At 41.7% G+C, this 18,732-nt stretch overlaps 1 protein-coding gene across 2 annotated transcripts in view; it reads right to left on the bottom strand.

Moving 5' to 3' along the window:
• LOC144114549 (NCK-interacting protein with SH3 domain) overlaps positions 1-18,237 on the bottom strand; it is a 29,106-nt gene extending 10,869 nt beyond the window's left edge. The window contains exons 1-9 of one of the 2 annotated variants that reach the window (XM_077648353.1): positions 18,030-18,237; positions 17,616-17,752; positions 17,102-17,145; positions 11,339-11,574; positions 7,792-7,926; positions 7,350-7,511; positions 7,040-7,126; positions 3,523-3,661; positions 2,061-2,141 (exon numbers count right to left, since the gene is read on the bottom strand). In XM_077648353.1, coding sequence (XP_077504479.1) covers positions 2,061-2,141; positions 3,523-3,661; positions 7,040-7,126; positions 7,350-7,511; positions 7,792-7,926; positions 11,339-11,574; positions 17,102-17,145; positions 17,616-17,752; positions 18,030-18,218 — 1,210 coding nt within the window. In that variant the 5' untranslated portion in view covers positions 18,219-18,237. The remainder of the gene's footprint in view (positions 1-2,060; positions 2,142-3,522; positions 3,662-7,039; positions 7,127-7,349; positions 7,512-7,791; positions 7,927-11,338; positions 11,575-17,101; positions 17,146-17,615; positions 17,753-18,029) is intronic. The other variant, XM_077648354.1, reaches the window with a different exon arrangement.
• Between the last annotated feature and the right edge of the window lie 495 nt (positions 18,238-18,732).

The following is an 18,732-nucleotide window of genomic DNA, read 5'->3' as shown; positions in this document are numbered from 1 at the left end:
CAAAGTACAGTTGGCTTCCGCAACACCTTCGGCAGTGAAGGACGCCTCACAAGAGCCACCGTAAGGCTTCTATATAACTTCACCGCAAGACAGCGATATGGTGTGAAAAATGAGTACAAGTGACCGAAGGCCACCCCCAAGCACACCCCACATGTACCTTGCCAAGCAGTTTTACAGCGCTAGTGCTGTCAGCAACTGCCCAAGGCCGTGCAGCCGACCCACCTCGGAAAGTGACCGAAGAGCGCCATTAGGAGAAGTGCCACTTGCAGAGGTGCGGCAAGCAGTTCGATATATATGGAACGACCGGAAAAACTGTAGTACGATATACATTGCGACTTTCCTATACTTATACAAAGGATTTTCAAAAATACAAACTGTGTGTTTGATATAGCCAATAATTTGAAATATCCTGGTTCGATATATCTGGGTTCGACTGCACTACACAACGTTATGCAACATGTGAAGGAAAAGGGGTGCTCGTTATGACATACCGTATCTACTCGGATGTAAAGCGAGTTTTTTCCCGGATTTTTTCCCCTTAAATCTACCCTCACGTTATAATCGAATACCGCACTTCAGTTGGCCTAAAGCAGTGCCGCGGTGCACCCATTTCAAAGCAATTAGCTTGGTTTCGGTTTCCGCAGATTTGTGATCTTATGCTGGCAACATGGGTACCACAGAAGCCAAATCCTCATCCATCCAAAGTCAAAGCGTTGTTCTCTGTCATTTTTTTGTGTTCGTCGCGACCTCGCGCTCAACACATCGTCGCGTCGTGTTCTTGTGGCGTCGCTTGCGGTGTATTGATTCAGTGCACATGATGGCAACGCGTTGTGCTCAGTGCGACGCTCATTTTAAGAGAAAAGCGATCCTGTTAGTTGAAGAGGCTGGGAATTCTGCAGCAGCTCGAAGACTTGACCTCAACGAGTCAACCACCAGAGGATGGTGGCTGCAGCGGAAGAGGCTTTTTAAATGTGAGCCCGGCCACAAAGGATTTCGTGAGCCTTGCCATGGCCATCATGTCCAGGTGGAGAAAAAAGTGGCGGACTTTGTCATCGAGCAGCGCAACCGTCTCATGGGGTCAGTGTCGAGCTGATCCGTTCGAAAGTTAGAGAAGTTGCTCGGGAGATGGGAAGTTCATAGCATCTCGTGGGTGGGCCCAAACGTTCATGAAGAGGAATGGATTCTCTCTGCGGCGAACAACATCGATGCGGCAGAAGTTACCGGGAGACATTGGTAGCGAAAAGGAGGACTCCGTTTCTGAGAACTCGGCCTCCGAAACCGAGGAAGGTGAGTAAACATGCTAGCCACGATGTCTATTAAAGGTACTTTGTTTTGCGTCCCTAAGCCTCGCGTTACATTCGTGGTTTTATTTTTTTGCGCTGGGCAGCATGTGAAGTCGCCCCTCGTGTTACATTTGAGCCAAGAGTCACCGTAACCAAGGAGCATAGGGGATTTTTTTTTCTCAATTTGTGGTGTTATTAGTTGGAGATTATTAGTGTAACTTTTTTATCACTTAAAGATAATTTATAAGAAAGCAGAAGGAAAAACAGCCACATGCTGCCGGTGGGATCCGAACCCACAACCTCCGAATTTTACGTCTGGTGCCCTACCAACTGAGCCATGGCGACGGCTGTCCAATCTCCTGCTTTCGGGGGTACTTGGGTATTTATGTATAGTGTAGCCAAACCTTGAGAGTGTTCACCAGCACCACCCTCGTCCACAGCGGCAGACGCAGTATGTCCTGTATAACTGCGAGTGCCACATAAGAATGTGGTCGAACGGTGAGGGCGGAAGCTGTGTGAGAACCCTCTTATGCTACCTACAGCATCAAGACTGCCAGATCTGAGGCCCTCGTTAAACTATTAAGCAGACAAGTGAAGGGAAAAGGGGTGCTCAATATGACATACATGCCAGAACTACTAGGTCACCACAGCAGTGCCACAAAAATTTGATGTAGTCAGAGCAATGCTACATTCGTCAACAATACAATGAAAGCATGCTGTTGACAAATGTGGCAGGATACCACAGTAAAATGAAAAATTAACAGAAGCAGAACATACCATAGACATTATTTGGTGGCTTTTCTCCAGTAGAGAAGATTACTGTCAGTAGCAGAGCTGTGTACTTCATTCGCTCAATGTCTGCAACACATCAGGTCAAAATAATCCCCATATTTTCTACAAACCTAACTTATTTGACAGTACAGGTGGTCAGAAAAAATTTGAGCAAAACAATGAGTATCTAATCAATGTGCACAATTTTTAAACACAAATGAGTATAATCACCTTACAATGAGAAAAATTATTGTCTCAAGCATGACCTTGCTATTTAGACAAACAGGCATTTACTGAAGCAGTGACTGACAACAAAAATATAATTCTCACTGCCCAATGCTTAATGCACCACATACCACTCTGCAATAGATTGACAGCAATGCCTATGCTGGATGAGGTCATATTCACACTCGCAGAATGCTACTTTGACTGAATTAAGCATAATAAAACATACTCAAAGCAGACAATTCCAACAAGCGTAAATCGTGGTATACTAAAGCCCAATTTCTGGATTGCCCATTTTTCAAGTGGCACGAGCACAGAAATCATTTCATAATGTTTTTCATTTTCACACGACTGAAATGATTTTGACAGATAAGTTCTAAATAATAAATAAAAATGTTCTGTTACCTTTTCACACCTAACATATGGTTCCCAACACAAAGCTAGTGTGCATTTGGTGAATTCAAGAAAAATAAATAATCAATGAAAATGGAAAACAATATACCAAAAATGAATGCAAAAAAAAAGGGCTAAATTTAGCACCAATTAATTTTAGTTCTCATATTAAAAACATTTATGCATGGTGTAGTCAAGAGAATGTGAAAACCAATGCTAATGAAAACCATATTTATGAAAGCATCCTATCCTTTCCACACAGTCTGCCTGCACAGCTCACAAGTACAAGTCTCTCTGCATTTTGGAACCGCCACACAGAAGCTCCAAAAGCATTATTGGAACCCAATGAGAACCAATTACGTGTTTGAAACTTCAATCTGTTTTCTTTCTGACTGGGAACTAACAAACTTTTTGTGCAATAACAAGCATTTGTTTATGCACAAGGCCAAAGGTTTATGCAATAAACATACTAGTACACACACATTGATAACAAATTTCTCAAATAACAACATACAATATTCTCCTCTAAAATGTCTCATGGACATTACTGTCACAACGCTGCCACTTCCAAGCTGCATACAAAGAGTTTCCATTCCATTATGAGGAAGATTTATGGTCAGTGAGGACATCAAAGCACCTTGGCCTCAGACAGCCCCAGGTGTGATTCTGTCAGCCCAGTGACAAACAAACTAACGATATTTTAACTACATCAAGTATGGCTCAGGTATCACGAATTGAGGGGGGGGGGCACCATGCCATTCCCCAGAGCTTAACACTGCTCTTAAGGCAAGCACAATACTGCCCAACATCACAGGAGAATCGCGGGCAAAAATAGCTCATGTCTTCTGACCATCAGTGTTTGACTGGAGGTCCCGTGCCAGCTCCATGGGCAGCACCGAGTGCAGCAGCAGTGACACCACCCGCAGGTCCAGCTCGCAAAGCGTCAAGAACACCCGCAACATCCACACGCGTAACGAGGCTCGTGGCTCCTGCAAAAGCCCATCTCTCAGTGGCCTCAACTGAATGCAGAACTAAAGTTTTATGCCCTGCTGCTCAAGCAAATAGTCTTAGCTCACAAGGCTTCAGATTGATTTTATATCCAATACCCACCTCTCCTCTAAGAAAAAAAAGTGTAATTTTTTGTGTGTTATGTGAGTGACAACACATCACAGCTATGCTGCTAAACCCATTCAGCCTTAACTCTACTAGGTAGCATGAAATAGCAATGAAAAACCTTTATTACACGGTTATGGGGTTCCTGCAGTGAGAAGAATGGATGCTCAACTTGAACAGTGAGTTGATATTGAATTATGAATGAATAAAAGCAGGAAAGACAGACACAGTACACTTTTTACAAGAGGCTTATGATAAAGCTTTAGTCAGAACTGAAGAAAGGCCTGAAAAGGTGGTTATATGAGAATACTAGGGTCCTTTGAGCAGCAAAAATGAAAAGGAGGCTAAGGAATTTTCTGCTACTACAGGCATTCAGTGGAAAAACTACTTCCCATAAGTGCTCCAACAACGGAGTGGGTCACTTTGACAAGGAAAGAAACTACTATCTATAGCTTACTTCAATTATAAACTTTTGCATATGCCTCAATTACATGAACCTGAAAAGAGGATGTCAAATCAGTGTTGAGCTAAGCCAGGTCATCCACAATCACTGCGAAGTTGATACCAGTGAGTCAGCCCAGTCGTGACATACCCTCGGAGGCATGGAAACACGGAAGTGTGCGCAGTAAACAAGCGCCTGTTCCTGCTATCCTCATGTGCCGAACACCTGCTTCAGAGGTGCAACAGAATTGGGTGTAATTTGCCGACGGGGCAAGTCAACATACCTGTGGCAGGTATGTTCTCTCAACCCACCCAACCCTACCCATTAGTGTTCACATATGCCCAATAACCCATTTCTCACCTATGACAATCGCAACCCTACTGTATTAAGTTCATGTAAATGTCGCTATGGGCAAGACACCACTGGCAATAAGCTTCGAGCGTAAACCAAAAGCCTGTATAATTTTGAGCACAGATCACTGAAAGATCTGCATTTTCCAAATGGTACCAATTACACTTACATGCAAAAATTAAACTGAAAGCCAACTAGGTTCATAGAAACAACATAGATTGTGCCACTATGCTAGCTAAAATGAAACAAAAAGCCTAAATAGATTTTAAAATTCCTAGTTAAGCCACTTAATTTTCACCAAAGTTATATTTGCTTTATTTATAAACAATCAAATTCACTGAAACCAAATGAACAGTTCCCTTCCATGAGTTAAGGCAGAGACCTGGGCAAATGTTACAGCTCAAAATGAGAAATAAATGCGCAACTGACAGGACGAAAAGTGCTGTGTGTTGTCTAGTTCTCATTCGGTCCACTGCACTGTTATTACCATGCCGTTTTTGTCTTTGGCAGGGCACTGGATATGCCTTTGCGTTTCTAATCATTCAAACTAATTTCTTGGAACCATAAAGAGGGCCCTTTTCAAGGGTCTAAATGTTTTATCAATAGCTCCTATTCAGACAGCCAATTTGATGTGTCAACAACATGACAAACTTTTATTTAAGCCACCCAATTGTTATTTAACAATACACTTTTCACAAGCAATGGCCCGATAGTGCAACAATCATGTTGGCAGAAATGGTGCAGTATTGTGTGCCATTCTTGAACTACGAAGGTCACCCCAGGCCTTTGCATTTGGTGTCTGAAGTGGAATGTCAGGAATCAGTGTGCACTGATTTGCAAGAAAAAAAGAGGTGAAACTGAGAGAGAGAAATCAGTTTTGCCAGTCTGAAAGCTGCACAAATGCAGTGTAAAGACTACAAATTAATTCAGTACAATTTACTGCCTAGTAGCTAATTGCCACATTCTCAGCAATGATAAACATATAGCATTCAAGCATGATGTCCCCGTATTTTCAAAGCAAGCATTAAATAACCGTTTTCAAAAACCTCATAAAAGATATGCAATAGCTTTTGCTTAACCTATTACCCTATTTTGTATCTCACTGTTATACGAAAGTAAAAGGCAATCAAGACTGCAACTGCATTACCTGCTGCCTACTGCGAATACTAACCGCAATAAAATTTGTTATAAAGCTTAGGTTAAGTATGCTACGGTACAGTACGGTATGTCATCATATGGTACAGTATAATACAGCACAGTATGGCATGGTTAGGTGTGGTATGGTATGGTGAGGTGTGGTGTGTGTGGAGTAACCTGAAGACAAGCTAACCTGCTGTAAAAATTACTAGCACCGAGACCTGCTTGTTGCACAGATGCCTGTTGCCCCACGGCTGCACTCCACATGATCCAAAACCAAGCTGGCTCCTGAATTAAAAGTTTCTATGATATTTTTAGAATGTTTTGTATTATAAATTTGCTACTTTATTATAAATCATATACCATTTGGAAATGTATACCAGTTGACTTTTAAACTCAACTAGCATGGTCCAATGGGACTTAGAGGTATGCTACAATAAAAGCTCCATAATTCTATCTTCAAGAGACCCTAAAAAATGTAGAAATTACTGAATGACCCTGAAAAGTCAAGAACCACTCATATCACAGTAAATTTATTTGGTGAAAGACTGGGCAATGGTTGCCTACTTTTAAAGTGAGAACTGTGCGACAATGACTATTTTTCACATTTCCACCCATGCCTTATTGTGTGCACACTTTTGGAAACACTGAAGCAGAACTGCTGCTAAAAGGTTATGGCCTCCCCAGTATCCTTCAGGGTACAATGTGGGCATGCTGGAGCTTTCTCACAAGCAGCTGCGTCGCATGTGAGCTTCTCCATACAAAGAGCGAATGGCATGTGAAGAGCGTGCAGTTTGGGCGCAATAGAAAAATCACGTGGATGGAAGCGAGGGAAACGCACAGTGGCACCAATCAGTGTTCAAAACTGTGTGTAGCTGGGCTAGGATGGCTGGTTGATGAGCAGCTGATAGCCACTGTCGTCACGGGCTGGCGCAAAGCTCAGAAAAGCAAAAAACTAGGAGGTTGGACTATTCACGGAGATGGGTTAGTACGGTTTTCGTCACAACTGCAGTTGCGCGCACGTCAGAAGTGTGCAGGTGACTCTACAGCATGTTATTTAGGTTAGAATAGGGCTATTTTGATGACCGCTTGCCATGCCGGCCAATACTGGATGCGGCCTCCCTTCAGAAGCCTGTTCGAATTAATCTGTGCAAGACTTGTAACGTCTGAGTTAGCAAGCGTTCGATGCCATAGACTTACACAGGCATTGGCCGGTACCACATTGGCAGTTCTCCAGATTTTCAAATCAACGAGCTTTTACTGTAGTAAGTAAACTCCCATATACTCTTGTCAAGGCTAGAAATTTAGACTAACACACACTTACCATTTGATAGTAGAGGGCTAAAGTTGAGACACAGTCATATTCATCAGCTTGTACAACTGAACGGGACACTCGAGGATCAGCATCAACCTGTATTTAAAGAAAAAGCACAAAGCCAGGAATCATTTTTGGGAGGAGACCAAGGTGCCTTCGTGTATCGGGCAGAAAGGCGGGGAGGAAAGAGTGGGGCGGTACATGCCCAACAAGAGCAACCCTGAATGTGTACCTGCCTTAAAGTACTTTTCAACGTATTATAACACATAGCAAAATGAAGCTTGAGAAAAATCATTTGCTGTTATTGCGTCAACCATACCAGGATCGTGTAGAGTTCTTCCAGAAGACCCAAGATGAGCCCTTCATCCTCATGAATTGGCCAGCTACGTTGCTGGTCATCATTTTTGCAGTTCCATAGCCTCCGGAAAATCAACTGTAGTCGGTCGCCATCCTGACTGGCTACCAGAGGCTTCTCGCACTCCTGTAAGACCATTAAAACATTAAAACAGAATTAGTTTCACATATGCTCTGAGTGAAAGGAATGAAAAAAAAAAAGGCTTTGATGAAAATTTAAAACATGCCTATGCCTATACAAAGAGCCTGCAAAAATCCAGAGTACATGTCCCTTAACTGTCATATTCAACTATATGCAAACAAAGAATGTGAGAAAACAGGCCAAGATTTTCTTTTCATATTTTTAGTACTACAGGCTTATTAACTTCAGCAGTTGTACGAGCAGTTGCAGGAGCAAGAGCAGAGACCTCAGCTTTGAGCACACTGTCCAGAAGGCCCTCCCAAGGACAAGCAGAGTTTGGCAAGGATGTAGAAAGGCAACGGAGCACAGCTAATACGGCAACTCTTGACAGGCTGTGGCTCAGCTGTGTCTGGCTCCGAACCTGCAAGCAGACCAACACAAAGGCATACAGGTCATCCTACCATAAGAAATTAATGCACATGATTAAGTGCTACAAAGTGGTACAGACACAACAGCACTAAATAGGAAAGTTGCATTACCCTTCAGAACCTGTCATCTCTTAAGGCAAGTGCTTGAGAGTTACAAGATGTTATAGTTACAGCCAAAAATGAAGTAAACAGGATGATGTGTAATTTTTAAGTCACTTATACAACAAAGAAGTAGTCCGTTGTTAAAACTTCTCTTGTCACCTAAATAAGAAGCCAATCACGAGAAAAAAGTTATGAGCTCTAGAATTTTGATACCTGGCTTGTTTAATAAAGTCAAACATTAAAAGCTGATTTCGTTTCCTTTTGCGACTGGCTAGCGGAGTGATACAGTACGCCACAGTCCGTGGTCCAGTGTTAACAACTGCTGTTTCTTTAAGTTGTATCCTACTATATATCTAATACAGTCAGACAAAATGTGCAGAATAGGTTGACTTAGTTTCCATTGTCAAAATACACTGAAAGTGCCTATTTTAGCAGTGTAAGAAGAGAGTTATGCATTTAAAGAAGTTCAATTACAAAAAGCCATAAATTATGTGAAGCCAGTACAAAAAAAATATATTTATTAGAATAATATCTATGCAATAAAACAGATGGCAACAGATGGTTCTTCCAACTGCACCAACAGGCAAGCGATAAAATTGCCTTGAAAATGTGACCTGGGAGTATTAGCTACTTTCAGCAAAGTTCAGTGCACATATAGCATAAAAACACCGAGGGGAATTTTTCAGTTTGGCATGAGAATCTGAAACTTAGTCCTTGCGGTATAATGTGCACTTCTCAGTGATTTGAGTGCACAATTTACAGTGCAATGGCTGGTAGAAAGGTGTATACCTTTAGCACAGGCAGCCAATAATTTTTTATTTTTTTTGAGGGCAGCCAAACCGACAACCGTTAGTAAGCGCAAAGTGTAGATGATATAAACAATATTGTGAAGTAGGTGTTTCTGGTTCCATTATACACAGATGAAACCTTTCCTTTCTTTAATACCCACAAATAACCTCCTGAATTATACAACACAAAGGTTTCTACAGTATAATACACATTAAAGGGCATGCAAAAGACCTCACTATTGGAAAAGAACTAACATAACATATATATAAAAATGTAATAAAACTATAGTTGGAAGAAACCCTGCACCTAATAACAGACCACCACCTAATAACAGACCATGAACACTAACAACCAGCTTGAACCAGTTCTAAAAACTCACAACATCCTATGTACCACATCGGGCAGAACATGGCAAAAATCACGTGAATGAGGAAAAATAACACAAGGAGAGTTTTAGGGCAAGCACAAATGCAAATACAAAAAAGTTGTGAGTCACGTAAGTACAACACATATAAAGTACATGGTTATAGCAATTACCTTCCACACTGCAGCCTGTGGCATATGCAAGATTAGACAACCTAGCAATGACCAATGCATAATCACTCTTTGTCACAAGGCCACTCTGTGCATGCGAGTCTCTTCTCCTCAAGCTCCACTGGTTGAAAACAAACCGCCAGCTCCTACTGCGCAAGTGCAGTTCAGGTTAGCAGCAAGAGCAAGTGACAGATGGCGGCAGCTGCTATGCACACACTTGCCGCTTCGCAGGTGCAGTTTGCACCTCGTGGAATCTGATCACGTTTGCGTGTCCCACATGTGTTTGTTTTCGACCAGTCTTTGCCACTCCTCAGAGGGTGCCACATCTTGTGATAAGATGGATTGCAAGTTAACTTGTGCCTTGTATAATCCCCACATGCTTCAACGGTGGGAGCCTGTACAGCAGCTTATAGAAACGTTTCCAACTGAATTTTTACAGCACAGCTGAGCATATGATGAGCAAATCAGTTAAACTAGTGGTTCTCAAATCAGGGTCCACAGGCTCTCTGAGGTCCTTAAGACATTTTTACAGTTCTTGAAGCTTTTGACTTCAAATAACGCCCTCTACTTTTCTGGGAAATATGAAAAAAGAACGATGTACATGAACTAAGCACCTGTTCAGGGCGTGGTACATTTCAAAAGATTTCAAAAGTGTGCAGGTTAAGAAACAACATCTAATTTAAGTTGCACCCCTTATTAATTCTAGGTTCAAGTAAATATTTGAAGGAACTCTACCCTCTTCAGTTATCTTCATAAATGTGCTCAAGATCACTGAGTAACTAAAAAGGGCCTGGGTTAGAAAGAACACGAAGATTTCTTCCTCACCTGGATAATTTCAGCAATTTTTTATTCAAATTCACAGGCTAGACAGTTGTTCAGGAGAGACACAGTGCAAAAAACTAATCTTTTGGCCAAGAATCTGTTCTAATATACTGAAGTTTTGGATTCCTTGGCTGTTCAGAAATGTGGAAGAAAAATATACACAGTCTCTAGTTGAAAAAAAAAATGAATAAGCATTTATTAACAAGCCAGTACCATTCGAGTCCCAAAAAAATGCGCCACGGGAATGAGCATGCACATCTAACTGCTCCAAAGCGGTCAAAAATCGAAGCTCCAAGCTGTTGTCCCAAAACAGCGAAAACTTCAAGGTGGCATAACAAATTTTCCTGGTGCCTTTTCAGCAATGCACATGCACCAGAAATTAAGCAATTAAAGGGGGCTCTTTTGAAACAACCTCCCCTTTTACAATGGCCCAGTTCAGCCCAAGATCATAATTTCCACCTTGCACAAAAGGCAAGATTTTCTGAAGTTTTCTGAGGTAGTATTTTATGGGTAAAGTGACTGTGGATTCAGATTTTCCACAATATTAGCATTCATTACCACCCTAAAAAAGAATATTACGGTAAGATGAAAGCAGAAAAGTGGTATTGTTGTTTCCAGAAATTTTTTCAAAAAAAAAAATTGTAAGAGTAAGACATGTAATTGTTAGAGGTTATACATGACAAAGGTTTTGCATTTACATAACCAAACCATTCAAAAATATTGTGTATGTATATAAATTTCCCACTCTCCTTTCATTTCAAAACTACAGTTTTCCTACATGAGAACACTTACTTGATCATTCAATAACTGTAACTGCTCTAAATGTTAATCCCCAGCAATAATATTCACCACAAGGGCTTCTGTTATACTGGATAAAACTATCTATCCAAATTTGATTTAAATCACGCAAGTTTTTCAAAGGTTGACGTTCTTAGGCTATGTCCCTTCTTATTGCAACATCAGCTGTAAACTGTGGTTTAGAAATAACAAAGAAAACGGCAGAGACTAGCATAAAATTTCTAATACATGCACTTCATTATCCTGTTAGATGCATCTAGCTGAGGCAACATGAGATTCTCTGATTGGCATCAGTCACGAATGCAACATCACGAAGGCCAGATTGGAGCACCACCAAATTTGAATAAAAGCAGACATAACCTGTTCAATTAGTTCAGCGGCAAGTGTCGGCAGGTGGGCATCATCTACAGCAGCAGTCAAGGAAGCAGACCGCTTGCTAGCCTGGGCAGGTGAGCTTGGTTCCAAGGAGCAAAGGTCAGCACCAGCGAGATTCTCCGAGATCCAGTCAGAGTTGATGCGCGAGTATTCTTCCTGTAGAAAGTCACTGGGTGACTGGTGGCCCAAAGCGGTCTCTCGAGGTGTGTCCCGCAGAGGACCTATCAACAAGAGAATGGCAGGCACTACTTAAAAACATGTCACTTAGACATCCTATGAGTTGTGTCTTACAAATGCAGAAAGATCTAGTACTGTATTTACTCGCGTAATGAATGCACTCAAATAATGAACAACTTTAGTAATCAAAATTGATTTTTTTTTCTCCCGCATAATATGCACACCCAACTTTGATCCCCTGCAGTCCCACGAATGGCCACGCTACAGCCTTCCAACTTCTAGTGCCTTTTAAAGGGACTATGCAATAAATTAATTGAGATTCCGTAAAGCAGACGAGAGATAGACATTCGATCACTAGTCACCACAGTGCAAGAATTTTTGATCTAGCATCAATAACAGCGAAGATATAGACGATTAAAAATTATGCTCCTCCTCTCCCCCCTCAACTCGTACACGAGGAGCACCAGAAAAAAATAAAGAAAACAGCTCTGCGACTAGGCCCCACCCATGAATACGTCATCCGCTGACGTTCTTTTTGTAACTTCCGGTTGCCGCTCCTAGCCCCCCAGCAGCAGCGTCGGCGGCGTGGCGGCATCTCTCCGGTCTCTTCGCCTTCCTGGATTGCGGCGCGCGTCGGGTTTCTTTGCGTGTCATCTGTGGTAATTAGCAGTAATAAACCCGGACCTCGAGATGCGACTGCTCGCTTTTACGGCCGCAATGGGCATCGAGCCCTATGCGTGCGCACGAAGAGCCGTGCGAGTGGCTCCGAACTCCCGATGGAAGGAGGCGGCAGAGGAAAATTGAAACCATATGCGCGAATGCAATGCCCTGGCTAGCGCTTGCCCGAGAGGGTCGCGCGGCGGCATGAGCAGACAATTTACAAGGCTACCGGAAGTGTGCCCGTGACGTCGTGGCTGTCGTGGCTCCAGCGAATGAGAGCGTGTGCTGGCCTGGCGACGTCATGGTACAGTGACGTCTCTGTTCCACGATTTTAGTTTCAAAATCGGTCACTACGAGCACACCAATCGGCCTGCGAATTTTGATAAACACGGTTTTTAAAAGTTCATAATAAATTGCCGGCTCAGTTCTGAAGACTCATACTTGGTGTGAATGCTTCTTAGCATCATTTCTAAGCATTGAAAACATTTACAAGTTACTTTTTATTCGTTGCATAGTCCCTTTAAGTGAAAAAAAAAAGGAGGGGGGGGGGGGAGATTTAAGCCTGAAATTCATGACAGGGGTGGGCATATCAAGAAATTTCGCAAATATAAAAGTATATATTTTTAGCTTTTAAAGTCTCTATTATGATAACAAGAATCATAAACTTTTATAGGATTTGTGCCAGTAGTACAAGTATTTTTGCGCATATTTTTTTATTATACACCAAAGCTACTCAATGATCGCAAGATACGAGTGCTTCTACCATCCCCTCACTGATGGCCAAGCGCTATAAAAAGTCTTATTATCCAACCTTAGGATGAGAAAAATATGTGATGCTTGCAGGGTTGTGCACAAAACAAGACACAGACTTAGGTGACATAAGCCCACAGCAGTGACAACTGCAACTTTCTTTGATATTAGAGATGCTGCCAAATATATGAAAGTGCTAGCATGGTATATTTTCAAAATCCCCATCAGCAACAAAGAATGTACCAATAAGGCCAAAGGATTTTTTTTGTACTACTCATTTCATAACTCTAGTGCACATTGTTTTCAGACAAAACTGAAGCCAAAGGTTCAGAAATATATCAGTATGCTCAAATGCACTATCTTTTGCATTAATGTAGTTTCTCACACGTGTTTACATTTTTTTCATTTTCTAACCACATTGCCTTTAGCTATGTAGTTTTGCAGTTTTATTTGTTTTTTTTCCAGGTCCCCTTTAAAATGCCATGGCACTTGAGTGCATGGAAAATTAATAAATAAATAAAAATAAGCAAATGACTGAATTAATAAATTAATAAAGTAAATAAATTAATAAAATAAATAAATAATGCATAACTACGCTCTCATGAATAACTGTACAACGTAAGACTTTCGTGCTTAGTCCTACAAGTATCACAGAGCATCAAATAGCTCAAATCCACACCTAGCTAAATGCGCTTTTAAGAGTTCAATTCTTAAGAGCCTTTTAAATAAATCCTTTGTCTTCTCCACACACCTAGTCAAGTGGGTACTTAAATTCCAAAAACATTTCTTATTTCACCATCACATTCCATTCCAACTCTACTTGACAAAACAGAGATCTTGTAACACTAACTGAGCATGTGCATATTGTTCATTGGTTTGTGTGGAATTGATATGGCAAGGCCATTAGTGTCTGTCCTACTCTGATATTCAATTTAACCCGAGAAACTAAAACTGCAGCACTGATGTGTCATTGAAGATACAAAACAGTCAGGGGCACTTTTACATCACGTCTGCAAAATGCACACTCTGCATGCTGCCATATTTCTTGCTGCACTGTTGCATGCATTGGTAGCAAGCACAGAGAAAGTGGTAGTGCGAGTGTTTTGCTTGAGTTAGCAACAGTCCAAAGAACACGGGTTTTCATTTTTTTGTGTAAACAATGCAAAGGTCTATGCCATTAACATTTTCAAAAATTGTTCCCTCATACAAGCAGTACTGTGCCTTACTTCCCTCCTCCAGCTGACACGAATGCATACACACGGTGAAGGCAGTGAATTCCTTATTTACAAGTTGCAGCAGGGAATACTGTACATTTGCCAAAAGTTCAATGTTATGGACCTTAGAATTCAGAGAGAACTTGCTTTTCAGACGCAGCTATGTATGGTAAATCTGACAATACAGTCTGTCCGTCCGTGTTCGCTTGTTCGTTTGTTCATTCATTCATTCATTCATTCATTATTTCCCATTCTTAAGGAAGGAGGATGCCGAGGTAAAAGCTGCATGCAAGCAGCTTGAGGAGACCTTGACCCCCGTACAAGCAGCAGCAGTGGAAGGCATACACACTTTCTGGAGCACTTTCACAGGGCGACGGATCATAATTGGTACAATACAACGAAAGGAAAAATGTATATAACTTAAAGATCAAAAATATGACTGCTTTAGAAAAAAAAAGGGAAAATAATACTGCAGCGCAAAATGTATAGCAAGTGGTGGAACACATTGATTAGGGGTAACATTTCATGAGCAAGTTGAATTCTGAAGGAGTTAGAATTTCTCTATACCTCTATTGTGAAAACTATAGGTTTGGGTAGGTGATGAGTTAGTCGTACTAGTGCAGACTGTTCTAAGTTTGCTATTTCAGTGAATGTCATGCAGAGTCCTCGAGAACAGAAATAAAATTGATTCAATAGTCTTTGGTTATATATTTGCTGAATTAAAAAAAAATTACATTTTTCAAAGACAGGTTCACTATGCTCTACATAGGGTAGGTTTTCAATAATACACAAGATATATTTTTTTGCAATAATAGAAGTTCGTTAATATTGGATTGCATTGTCGAGCCCCATACCAAATGGCAATACTGTATGTGAGAGGCAAATAATGCATTATAAATCAAAATTTTTACTGAAGCAGGAAAACTGTATCTATTCCTGCTCACAGGCCTACAGTGTGACTAACTTTCTGAGCAACAAAATTAACTTGACCGCCCCACTAAAAACTTTTATAAAAATGAACATAAAAACTATGTCTTATCCAAAAAGGAGAGTGAAAGCAACATTTATCAAAGTTCAAAGGTAATATCTTGGCCATTAAATGTAAAAGCAAATTGTCACGTAGGTTTCAGTTGCAACTGTAATGCCATTACTGTGAACACAGGGGGAAAAGCTACATGCACAGGTGGCTCAGCGATCCGTATATCCCCTTGAGTTTAAAAGCATTAAAGAAGCATAAAATTCATGTCTTTCTAACTTTCAAGTGGAATTGGTGTTTTTCAGCCAAATACTGACACCTTGATGACCTGTAAATAACAGTCTATGACATTTCCATTACCACTAGCATCACCAAAGTGCAACACACTTTCAAGCCTACAAGATGATCCCAGTGGGCAAGTTGGTGAAGGTCCATTTCTTAAAAACAGAACATTCAGAACTAGGACGAGATGAAGCACAAAATATGCTCACGTATGTGTAACCCACATGACAGTGATAAAAGTAGCTTCACAGCTTCAGCTGCCATCTGTTCCAAATAGAATTTTAACAATATATTTTTATTCCTGCCAGTTCTTGCAAGCTTTCTCCACATACTTTCTCAAGATAGCTGCTAAGCAGCATCTACAAGAAAGAATCATACATGGGGACCAATGAAACAAATCTGTGCCTGGTGGCACCAAAGGAGGTACAATGCAAAAACCATGGGGGGCCGCCGCAGTGGCTCAGTGGTTATGGTGCTCGGCTGCTGACCTGAAAGATACGGGTTCGATTCTGGCCACGGCGGTCGAATTTCAATGAACGCGAAATTATAGAGGCCCATGTACTGTGTGATGTCAGTGCACGTTAAAGAACCCCAGGTGGTCGAAATTACTGGAGACCATCACTACGGCGTCCCTCATAGCCTGGGTCGCTTTGGGACGTTAAACCACCAATAAACCAAACCAAAAACCAAACTAAAACCCATGTCAAGACTGCAATGCATCTTGCAAAGTGCACCTCCTGACTGACGAGTTGTCTTGAAGCTGGATCTTTTGTAAAACAGCGCGAACAATGACGGACAAGAACAAGAAGGACATGGGATGAGCGCTGCTCTCCACTAAGGTTTTATTAGCAACACCTGGTGCTTATAAAGGGAGAAACATACACATAGTAAAACACGATACGCTAAAAGAGATAAAAGAAGAGGCAGAGATGCACGCGACGCTCAAAGGCCACCAAGAAAAGCTATCTCTGTCATTGAGAGTGACTGACGGTTTGCTGACACACTTTGGCTCTTGACTGATATAGTATGATTCCATTATTTCTCGCGTGATCACAGTGCGTGTACAGCACCTTTGTGCTATGCCACATGGCTGTGAATTTTTTTCTTTTTCTTTTTCATTATTTCACACCTTTTACAATGGCAGCGCTCGTCCCGTGTCGTCTTTGTTCTTGTCCGTCGTTCTTCGTGCAGTTTTACAAAAGATGCATATATACCAACTCGCTCAACTGAACGTTCTGTTGAAGCTGGAGTAAGTGGTTACAGGCACTCAGCCAATAACTAACATAAATACTCAACCGGGAAGCTATAATTTGAGGTGCTTCTTTTGTCTGACCAGCTTTGCTTCTCTAAGATAAGTTGTCAAGTAGAAGCATGGGTGTAAACAGCATGCGAAGGGAATAAATAGAAAGTTTCAGTACACAACTGTTACAAAGCATAAAAGGTGAGCTCTTGGAGCTTCTGAATGACATTGCATTCATCATACTGTGCATTAAATCTCCTCAACTGCACAAAGAACCCAAGCTGAAAAGCCCAGCTACCTTTTAATTATAACGGTGCCATGCATATGGCCTGCATTACAATGCCTGTCTGTCTGTGGGTGCAAGGCATGGTGCTGTCGCACCACAACATAAGTCACAATGATACACCTTGAACTTTCCTGTGAGGCTCAAGGCAAAGCAAAAAACTAACCTTCACATGTGCTTCGTAAGCTCTCTTTGAGATGATGGAGTCGTCTGGAAAAGAGCAACAATTTAAAATAAGTAAAAGCATTCTTTTAATTTTCACTAACCACAAGCTACTGCACTGTAAGCTGCGTAGGCTGCTCACAATGCAGCATGTGAGCTACCTGAATAAAGCAGTCGGCGTTGTGTTGGCCTCGGTTGTAACGCCGCCTGTTTCCAAAACCAACTGACACAATCTTCAATGTATGAATATTGTTTACTCATCAATGAAAGTTCCCCAGAGAAATTTCGCCACTTAGTTTTGTCAGACAGTACCGTTCCAGTTCTGAGCTTGGCGCCCCGATAGGCAGGCAGCGGTTGCGCTGTTTGTCCGTAAAAACAGGCGTTCACCTAAACGCCACAGACAGCTATAATGCATGACTCCTGACGCGAAATGTTTACACGCTTAAGATCACAGGGCAGAACCAACACAGAAACAACACAGACAAGATATGAGGAAGATGAGCGAAGAGGTAACTTACAAAAGAGCGTTACTGTACCTAAGGGCTTTCCTCTGCAAGCTCATAAAACTGGTGTTTCCTTCATCTAGGCTGGAAGTGCTGTTTTGAAGCGCTTCGAGAGCCTTTTCCACAAGCTCCAGGAACTCCTCTCGTTCGCTCTGCACAGCCCATGGGCCCAAGTTGCAGAAACATCGGTGATCATCAAACCGATAACCACAAACAACGAGCAGACATAATGAACTCGCTTTTCCTATGGGGCAGCTTCTGAATTTTACTGGGACTACTCCTAGAACTATGAACAGAACGTTCGTACAAAGCGATACCGAAGTGAATAACAAATTCAGTGCGCTTTAATGAAGAACTGCAGCGGCAAACAGAACGTGTCACTTTGCAAGCAGCAGCAGTCAACACGAAAAAAAAAAAAGTAAGGCTCGCCTCTTCCCGGAGGATGTAGGTGACCGGGACAAATCCGGCAATTCCTTTCTCGCTTACAGCGTAATACCAGTTTGGATCCTTGCATAGCTGCTCAATAACTATAAATTTTTCATCCTGTTTGAAGCTCAACAGCCTCTTGTCTTTGCTGTCAAAATCGTACAAAGATTTTGCTTGATAGGCAGACGCCATTGCATTTGTTGTGACAGTGTTGAGCACCGCGCCGGTGGTGGCCCGCCCACTTTAGACCAAGGATCGTGGGACTTGAATGAAGTGGAGTTACTGAAACACCAATAAATCTTTTTATAACTGTTTATTAACTCTTAAAACAATTATTGACAACAATATTACTGAAATCTTTCTGTCTGACTAATTGAGTTTCGGATCTGGTTCAGAAGCGCGCGAACCAAGAGCTAAAGTGGAGTGAAGCTAAAGCAGCCAAAGTGAACAAGAGCTAAATGCATCGATGCCAACGCCTCCGCAACCTTCTTATGCACACTTAGCTGTAGACGCAGATAAAACTTTTCTGCACTCACTCCGTAGCCAACGATAATTAGTGTTTTTTTTTTTAAGGAATGGCAATGGCCCAGTGACTGCGTCACTTCCCGATAGACACCTCAACAGTGCCGTGAGGGAAGGGGAAGGTAGGAGTGAAAGAAGGAAGAGAGAAAGAGGTGCGCATTCCAGACAAACTAAAAAAATACGC

Source organism: Amblyomma americanum, chromosome 1 (genome assembly GCF_052857255.1).
Source record: "Amblyomma americanum isolate KBUSLIRL-KWMA chromosome 1, ASM5285725v1, whole genome shotgun sequence".
NCBI lineage: Eukaryota > Metazoa > Arthropoda > Arachnida > Ixodida > Ixodidae > Amblyomma > Amblyomma americanum.
The sequence above is the reverse complement of the archived record's forward strand: the minus strand, read 5'-3'. Positions and strand labels throughout refer to the sequence as shown.